At 44.1% G+C, this 9,549-nt stretch overlaps 1 protein-coding gene across 2 annotated transcripts in view; it reads left to right on the top strand.

The window, feature by feature from the left end:
* Positions 1–2,099, top strand: part of MRPS35 (mitochondrial ribosomal protein S35) — a 60,787-nt gene extending 58,688 nt beyond the window's left edge. For both annotated transcript variants that reach the window (XM_038386609.2, XM_043515006.1), the window contains exon 8: positions 1,510–2,099. In XM_038386609.2, coding sequence (XP_038242537.1) covers positions 1,510–1,785 — 276 coding nt within the window. In that variant the 3' untranslated portion in view covers positions 1,786–2,099. The remainder of the gene's footprint in view (positions 1–1,509) is intronic.
* The last annotated feature ends 7,450 nt before the right edge of the window (positions 2,100–9,549 follow it).

Raw genomic sequence — 9,549 nt, 5'->3', positions numbered from 1 at the left:
TATTGTCCAAGTCCTACCCCAATTGTTCTGGACCAGTGTTTTTCCCCCACCTAGCTGGGCTCCCCTTCAGGTGAAGATCCTTGGTTTGTCTTCTGGCTCTACCCGAGGCTGATTCTTTTTATCTTTGTGGATAACACAGAATGAAAGAGCAAAAAATGCCCCCATTGTAGAAGCATATGGATTCCTTCAGCACGCTCACCTTGTGCCTTCTCAGGACAGGTGACAGGATCTCTCTCCACAGAGAGAGGCTACAGCCATGGAAATGCCTGCAACACACAGTCTCTTCTTCTGGGCTTTGGTTGGTGGGGGGTCTCAATCTTCCAGCTCATCTGCTTCTCTGAGTGCAAAGGAGGAGAGACAAATCAGGAAAGTACTGAAGGTAACTTCCATGGCTGTAGCTCTAAAGGTCAATACCAATCCAACAGCATTGGAAAGTCTTCAGGCCCCTCCTTCCTTTACATTTTGGATCCATTTATCCACTCCTAATCTTTCAATCCAGTGGTGGAAGAACCTAAGCATCCTGTCTATGTGACTCAATAGCCAAACCTCAGTGAAATATGATTTCATTTTTCACCAGTATGAATGGTCATTCAACTCAAGGAATTTGATCGTAAAAGGAAAAGATTAAATGTCGTGTATCAGTAGTTTAGAGTGACAACATGCATGTCACTACTATTTCTTTCAAAACACAATCTAAAACCACGTGGTCGTTATATGGATGGGCGCTGTGTTATTTTCTGATGATTAACCAAGTTCTTTAGTCTAAATACGTAAGAGAATTGAATTGTGATCCTTTGCATGACTGTGTGTCCTGAAGGTGTTGAGGTAGAGTCCAATTTGGTGTGGAATGAGAAAAAAAATCTGGTGACTTGACTTAGTCTGACTACACAAATTGGGGCCATCAAAAGTAAGCCTTATTGATCCAGACAATCTAATGGCTGGTGTACCAACTTCCAACGTAATGAAGGGAAAACTTCCTTTGATTTCACAAACTTTGGGTCAGATTCTAATGTTGGTGGTAATGGTGTAAATACAGAGTTACTCCAGTGTTAACAGTAGAATTTGGACCATTATTTTAAAATAACATTTTGGAGGATTTGGGCTTTTTTTCCCTCTCGGAGTTTGAACTGTAATCAGTAACTTTACATAACTGAAAAACTAATTATTGCTTCTGCCAGCTCTTTTTCTCTCCAGATTACTGTAATTATGCCAAATGATACAGATTTGAAATAGATTTCCAGGCTTATATTTATAATAGCATTTGAACTTTAATCGCAGAGTTAAATTCACCCTGCGCAGAGGTCAAACAGAAAGCCTGTTCACCTCTTAAATTTCACTTAAGCTCTGTTGAGGGTCTTTTGCATAGACGCTACACTGGGGTGAACTTCATCCAAGACAAAAATCTTAAACAGTTTTTTGTGGGAGAGGGGTGATAGTTCAGATGTTCCTGATGATTACTTCATTATTCAGTACTAACATATTTTTAAGGTGATGTCTGTTTTCTTTCAGAAAACTGAAATGTGGGAAAACGAGAAGACTGAAGCAGACATGGAGGAGTATATCTGGGAAAATAGCCCCTCTCAGAAGAATGCTTTGGACACACTTCTTCGAATAAGAGCTGCAGAGAAAATCACTGAAGTAACTAGGGAAGAGCTGCTTGATTCTGAGATAGCTGAGAATTACAAAACCTCTGTAGTTGCACTTAAAAATGGAGAAACAGAAAACAACATTTTGCAATACAAGGAATCCGTGATGAAACTACTGAATTTACAAGCATTACAGTGAAAATTGACATTCTATGCACATCTCTGATCTTGTGTCAATATACAAAGATAATGTATGCTAATAGTACTTTGTAGGAAATTGTGAATGCAATTATCCATGACTTTCTGGACCTTCAACAAAACAAGTCTTAGAATATTAATAAAATTTTAAAATTTCAAAAACATTGAATGGAATTTAGAGTGAATAGAGATTCAAAAAGGGTCAGCAACAAACTTCATACGTTTCCATAGAATTGAATTTTCTTGTCAATGACAAAATCACTGTCTGCCAGTGTCATTCCTTACCTCTATAAATAAAATTTCTATCAAGTCTTTTCTGGGAAGCCTTCTGAGTATTTATGGTCTTAAGCATTCTGTTCCGCTGCTCTAGCCTGGGATTTAGGAGACCCTGATTGAATTCCTTGCTCTACCACAGACTTCTGTGTAAGATTTTTCAAAAGCACCCATTTGGCTTGGGAGGCAAAGTTCCACTGAATTTCAATGAGACTTAGGATCCTCTGTGCCTAAGTCACTTCTGACAATGGGGCACACAGGGTATGTCTACACAGCAAAGAAAAACCCATGGCTGGCAGGGCCTGGGCTCCAGCCTGAGCCCGGAAGTCTATACAGCCATGAAAGAGCCCCGCAAACCTGAGTCGACTGGCACAGGCCAGCCATGGGTGTCTAGTTGCTGTGTAGACATACCCTTAGTATGCATTTGAAAATTTTACTCCTAGTCTCTCTCTGCTGTCATTTTTCCAGATGAAGGTAACATTACCTCCAACCTTGGCGGGCAGTTGGGAGGATAACTGCATTGGAGATTGTGAGGCATGTATGAGGGTCACATAAGTACCTTAGATAGACGTGTATATCTCTGAAGGAAGGGGAACAGGATAAAGGTAAGACCCCAGAATAGAAAATGGATGGAGTAGTGGACCATAAAGAAGGGAGGGAAAGGTTAAATAGTAGCTGAAAGGATGCAAAATAAAAGTATACACATACATCTGCACAATAAATATGTGGAATAAGTAAGAATTGTATGTCTTAATACAGGAACAAAAACAGTTTGGGTGACAGATGATGGGAACTTTAAATATTTTAAAAAGATAAGACCTGCTCTTAATATAGAAAGGGTGTTAAATTGTCTCTCGAGTAAATACATGACTAATAGTGCAGAAAATTCATCTAGATTCCAACTTGTCACCATGAGTGAAGGAAGGAATTGTATAGATGGTGGTTACCTTTGGTAATTTGCTCTTTGAGCAGAACTGGTCTGAAAACCTGAAAGTAGTTGGTAATTTTAGCACTCACCAATTATCAAAAATAGTTCTTAATGCTAAAAAATGTGAAAAGAGAACTTCTTTTTAAAAGGAAAAGAGAAGTGAGCTTCAAAAACTAAGGAAGTTAAGATCCTACGACAGTAAAAATACAACTACTAGTACCAGCAAAATTAGGCATTCATGTTACAAAAATATTTCTCTTTCACTTGGGTGGCTTTTCACCAGAATTAAAAATTCTACAAAAGGTTAAATAAGCTTAACATTAGTCACAATGTTCTGCTCCCCAGCCACAGCTGGTTAAGAAGAAAAGATGCAACGTAAGAGCATAGGCACCAGAACTGGGGGAATAGAGGGAAGTGACTCTTGTGCATCTGTTTAGGACTCTGTTGGAGCCATTCTGCATGGCTTATGGGTACTCCAGCTTCTGTCATCTACATGTAGCCTTTGAGATTGCAGTGTATATTCCCTTTCTAAAAGGAATGGCATTGTCAAATGGGTTCTGTCTAGTAGAACACAGTTTTTCATCCAGGAATAACTACCTCTGTGCACAGAAAATAGTAATATAGCTTTGGTAACTGGTATAGTTAAGAGTGAAAATGTTTGCTTAGTAAACTCATATATTCAGACTGTCAAAACTTTGCAATCCTTTACCTTTTTGGCATTAAACATTCCCTCCTTTCAGCTCTGCACCAAGGTGAATTTTATTTGAAAGTGTCAAGGGGGAAAAACGGTTCAGCTGTTTTTGAATGTTTGGTTTTGAGGGGGAATAAAAATGTGTGTATGTGTTTATGTATATAAATACACTGTTATATTTTTTTGAAAAGCTATGGAGCAGAAATCACTGGAGAATTGAAAGCTGCCATTTGACTTGGAAAATGCTATGAATTCTAGATTAGGGCCTAGCCTTATGCCAGAGGAAATTTCTTTTCAATATGTACAGGAGGAATTTTTAGATCTGGGAACTAATGCCCATTTAATTTAGCTGCAAAATGGAGTGGCTAGTCTGCAGAATCACTGTAAACTGACTTGATTAACTTTCTACATATTTTGAGATGCTCAGAATCTGCTAAGGTTCTTATTCTTGCTGCTTTTGCTTTTTCCCATCAAAATGTCCTTGTGCACACATGAATGGGCGACAGGAGGTCCTGAGTTCTATTCCTCTGTACAAATGAATGCAATTAATCTCCTACCCACCATAAACTTTACTAATTATGACCTGCACAAGGCATGTCCAGCTGAAACTTGAAAGTAACAACTTTGACATGGAAATAGTCTTCACAGATGCAATGGAATGCATAGTCAAATGAAAATTAATTTCCTATATTAATATTTTAAAATCTGAAGTAATTTTTGTATCATTAACTCCACACCTAATGGGATTGTGCTACAAAATGTATAGGAAATGCAAAATCCATTAAACTTGAGTCTATGTGAAGTACTTAAATCTAGCTTGGATTCATTTATCAAATGTTTCTCAAAACCCAGAGCAGGGTGAAAATTGATCCTCCTCATGGGAGGGCATCTAGATTTGGGTGTCCTTAATCAGAGATAACGTTTTCTATGGCAGCTGAATGGTTCTAGTTACAACAATTGGGCTTTTGACTTTGTAACTTTTTTTGCAAGTGGGAGTGCCAAGGCTCTGACGATCAAACCTTGCTCTTTTCTCTTTTCTCCTTTTTTTAAAAAAGAAAACAGGAAATTTTAAATGTAAAAGTATTAATGCACCATTAAGCTCTTACATCAAAACAATACCAAATCCAAAGTTGCATATGCAACTTTAACTACTACTACTTGCGATTATGCATTACAGTACAGAGCTTTTGTGACCCAGTGAGTCAGGCATTAGATTAGGTCTGGGGAGACATGGGTTATATCTCTGGCTCTGTCACTGACTTGCTGTTTAGTCTTGGGCAAGTCTCTCTAGCTTGCTCTGTGTCCCTCTCATTCTGTCTTCTCTAATTTAGCTTATAAGATTTTGTGAGGGGGAGGAGCTCCATTACTGTGTGTTCATACCGTATGTAGCACAATGGATCCCTGACATCAGCTGGTGCTCCTAAGTGGCTGCTGTAATATGATTAAGTTGTCTAATGTATAACATACACTTTTATAACCTTAAATCAATCCTAAGCATCTACTACTATATATTATTTTTGTAGGATCCCAGTCCATGAAAGACAAGGCCCTGTACTTAGACAACATCTTGCTCATGGAGTATAACAGTAGTAATAAATGTGCAGGCCAATAGAGTGGCTTACTGCATCCATGTCAGTGGTGCTTTATTAATGTATCCTACTGCAAATACACTATTACTCTGAACCTTACATACTGTGACAGGGAAAGGCCAGATGGCTATAGAAAAGTAGTGGGAGATAGATATGTTAGTTCCAGGCTAAACAAATCCCTGGTACCAGGTTAAGTGAAATGGAAGCTGCTCCAGGTGAATTAAGACACTTGGGGCCAATTAAGAACTTTCCAGAAGGCAGAGAGAATGCTATGTTGATTGGGACACCTGAAGCCAATCAGGGGCTGGCTGAATCTAGTTAAAAGCCTCCCAGTCAGTCAGGTGGGTGAGCATGTCAGGAGCTGTGGGAAGAAGTTGTGCTGTTGGAGAGGCTGAGTAGTACACACCATATCAGGCACAAGGAAGGAGGCCCTGAGGTAAGGGTGAAGTGGAGCTTGAGGAAGTGAGGGCTGCTGTGGGGGAAGTAGCCCAGGGAATTGTACGTCATATTTCTAAAAGGTCAGCTACCATAGCTGATGCTATTGGGGTCCCTGGGCTGGAGCCCTGAGTAGAGGGTGGGCCTGGGCTCCCACCCCCCACCTTTGCCCCCTGATTAATCACTGAGACTAGGAGATAACAGAGACTGTGCAAGGAAGGATAACTTCACACCTCCCTCGCTGGCTTATGATGAAAATGGCTCAGTAGACTGTGACCCTTGTCTCTAGAGAAAGAAGGGTTATGTGGAGGTTCACAGTGAGCCTCTGAGGCTAGTGAAATCCACCAGGAAACGCAGGACCCACGGAGGCAAGGACAGAGCTTTGTCACAACTGATGTGAGCAGTGGGATGTCGTTCACGGTGTGGTGGAAGAAAGAGGTTTAAAAAAAAAGTGCACTGGGGTTTTGGATTTTTTTTTTGTTTTGGTTTTTCTTTGTTTGCTTTATACCACAATGGAGGAGGTGGTAAGAGCTCTGGTACAAGCCACGGCAGCCCAGCAGGAGGCCACCTGGGTTCAGGCAATGGCACAACAGGAGTCTATGCAGCTACAGCAGGAAACCAATCAATTATTGATGAGCCAGGTGACCCAAGATCATGCCCTCTTGAGAGAGGTGGTGGACCAGCTGAAGATCCTCACCACCCAGGCCTGGGGGTCCGACGGGACGCGAACCCTGTGGGCCACTGGTTGTCTGCCAAGGATGATGTCAGGAGATGACGTAGAGGCATATCTCCTCTCATTCGAAAGGACTGCTCAGCGTGAGGCGTGGCCCCAGGAGCAGTGGGCCAGCATTCTTGCCCTTTTGTGTGGAGAGGCCCAGAAGGCTTACTTTGACTTGCTTGCCACGGATGCCACTGACTATACCCATCTGAAGGCAGAGATCCTAGCCAGATCAGGAGTAATGGCAGCAGTAAGGGCCCAAAGGTTCTATGAGTGGAAATACCTGGAGAACAACCCCCCGAGGTCCCAGCTATTCAACCTCATACACCTTGCACGAAAGTGGTTACAGCCCGAGATGTGCAGGCCGGAGGAGATTTTGGAGACCCTGGTCATAGACCATTACATGCAGGGACTGCCGCCAGATCTCCACAAATGGGTAGGCCAGAACGATCCGTCCATGTACAACAAGATGATCACATTAGTAGAAAGGTGGATGACAGCCAGGGAACTGACCCGACTACCCAAGGAAGGCCCCTTTCGAAGCAAGCACCCGACCCCAACCCTGGAAGGTTTGGCAGCCAAACCCCTGGGGAGTCCTAGGTGGAAGAAGGGGGGGGGCCGAAAACCAGCGGGGACCCCAGAAGGAAGGGATTGGCCTGAGTGGGGGGAACCCTGGGACTAAACCCCCTAACCCCAGGGATAGGGGAGTGATTAAAAGCAATTATAGATGTTATGCATGTGGGGAGTGGAGACGCATAGCAGCACAGTGTCCTAGCACCAAGGAGCCTATACAATGTAACTTGGGGGACTGGGAGGTCCCATGCTCCCTTATCCACCTCGCGGGGGTTGCATTAGCCCCCCATAATTACACCAGGCCAGTGAGGATAAATGGAGCAGAGACTACAGCGCTTGTGGACTCTGGGAGTGCTATCACCCTCATATCGGGTAAGCTGGTAAAAAATAGTCAGCTGCTACAAGCCAAACGTGTAGCAGTGACATGCGTGCATGGGGCTGTGAGCCATTACCCCACCATCCAAGTGGAGATAGAGGTTCAGGGAAACCCCATTGAGGTGACCGTAGGCGTAGTTCCTACACTCCCATATCCTGTAGTCATTGGGAGGGACTATCCAGGGTTTGATAATTTACTCCCCCCAGAGAGGCTGGAGGGAGGTGGGGACCCTGAGGTCAGCGACTCGTCACCGGGGAAATGTCAACCCCCAATGTTCGCTGAGATTTCTCAGGATCTGTTCTCAGCCCACCAAAAGACCCGGAAGATAAAAAAAGAGAGAAAGGCCTTGGGAACCTGGATCCTGACCCAGGGCCAGAAGACCTCCCTAGTAGGCAGATGGACGCGAGCAGCTAACAGAGAAACTTCCACCACAGAAGGTGAGCCAGAAGCTGCCCCCAGCCATGACGGCGGCGAGCCATTGGAAGGAGCAGAAGCTGGCCCCTGGGAGCTTGGGCAGGTTAGTCCCAGGAGAGAGACTTTTGGGCGGGACTAGGCGGAGGACCCCAGATATGATATCAGGAAAGAGGTAGCTGAGATCGATGGGATACCCGTGGATGGGAAGGTCCGGGGTCCCAGACCTTACTTTATAGTGAAGAAAGATCTCCTGTACCGGGTGGTGCAAATGTAGGAGCAAGAGATGCAACAACTTCTGGTGCCACAAAAACATCAAAAAGCCATATTGAGTCACCTGTTTGGAGGACACCTAGGGGTAGAGAAAACCCAGGCATGGATCCTGTGGAGGTTCTTCTAGCCAGGAGTACATGAAGATGTCAGGCGATACTGCACCTCTTGTTCGGAGTGTCAGTTACATAGCCCTCGCCCACACTTGCGCGCTCCTTTGATACCTCTTCCAATAATGGAAGTTCCTTTCGAATGGATAGCCATGGATCTGGTAGAGCCCCTAGAGAAGACAGCTCGGGGCCACCAACATGTGCTTGCTGTACTGGACTATGCAACCCAGTACCTGGAAGCTGTTCCCCTGAACAACACAGCTTCCAAGACAAGAGCTAAGGAGCTAGTACATATCTTTGCTCGGGTTGGGATACCCAAGGAGATATTGACTGATCAAGGGACACCTTTCATGTCCAAGTTGATGAAAGATCTCTGTTCATTGCTCCATGTACAAGCCCTACAGACCTCTGTATACCACCCGCAAACAGATGGCCTTATGGAAAGGTTCAATAGGACTCTCAAGGCTATGATCAGGAAAGTGGTGAGCCGGGATGGGAAAGATTGGGATACCCTATTGCCTTACCTCATGTTCACCATCCGGGAGGTTCCGCAAGCCTCCACGGGTTTCTCTCCATTCGAACTACTATATGGGCGCCACCCTCGGGGCACATTGGATATAGTCAGAGAAGCCTGGGAAGAGGAGCCAAATCCCGGAAGGAACATAGTTGAGCATGTACTACAGATGAGCGATCAGATAGCCCGAGTTACGCCCATTGTATGGGAACACTTGGAGAGAGCACAGGAGACCCAACGAACCCATTATAACCACCAAGCGAAGCTTCAACGGTTCCAACCAGGGGATCGGGTGATGGTACTGGTGACCACAGCAGAAAGTAAACTGTTGGCCCAGTGGCAGGGACCCTATGAAGTAATTGAAGCTGTGGGAGAGGTGAACTATAAGGTGCGGCAGCCAGGCTGCTGGAAATCGGAGCAAATTTACCACATCAATCTTCTAAAACCTTGTCACAATTGAGAGGCATGCTTAGTCATGCAGGAGACCCTTTCCCAGGAGCATAACTTACACGAGCAAGTGAGGATATCATCCGACTTGACGCCGATCCAAAAGATTGAGGCAGCTGACATGATTAATCGCAACCAAGATGTGTTCTCTACAAAACCAGGGCAGATGACTGAGACCTATCACCATATCCACATGATCCCCGGAGCCAAGGTAACATTGAGACCCTACCGAATCCCAGCAGCCAAAAGAGAGGAAATCAAGGCCGAAGTAAAGAAAATGTTAGAATTAGGGGTTATTGAAGAATCTTACAGTCAGTGGTCCAGTCCAATTGTTCTAGTGCCTAAACCTGACGGTACCACGAGATTCTGTAATGACTTTTGCCGACTGAATGAAATATCCCAGTTTGATGCATACCCCATACCACACATC

The sequence above is a fragment of the Dermochelys coriacea genome, chromosome 1 (assembly GCF_009764565.3).
Source record: "Dermochelys coriacea isolate rDerCor1 chromosome 1, rDerCor1.pri.v4, whole genome shotgun sequence".
Classification (NCBI taxonomy): domain Eukaryota; kingdom Metazoa; phylum Chordata; order Testudines; family Dermochelyidae; genus Dermochelys; species Dermochelys coriacea.
This window is presented reverse-complemented; position numbering and strand designations above follow the sequence as displayed.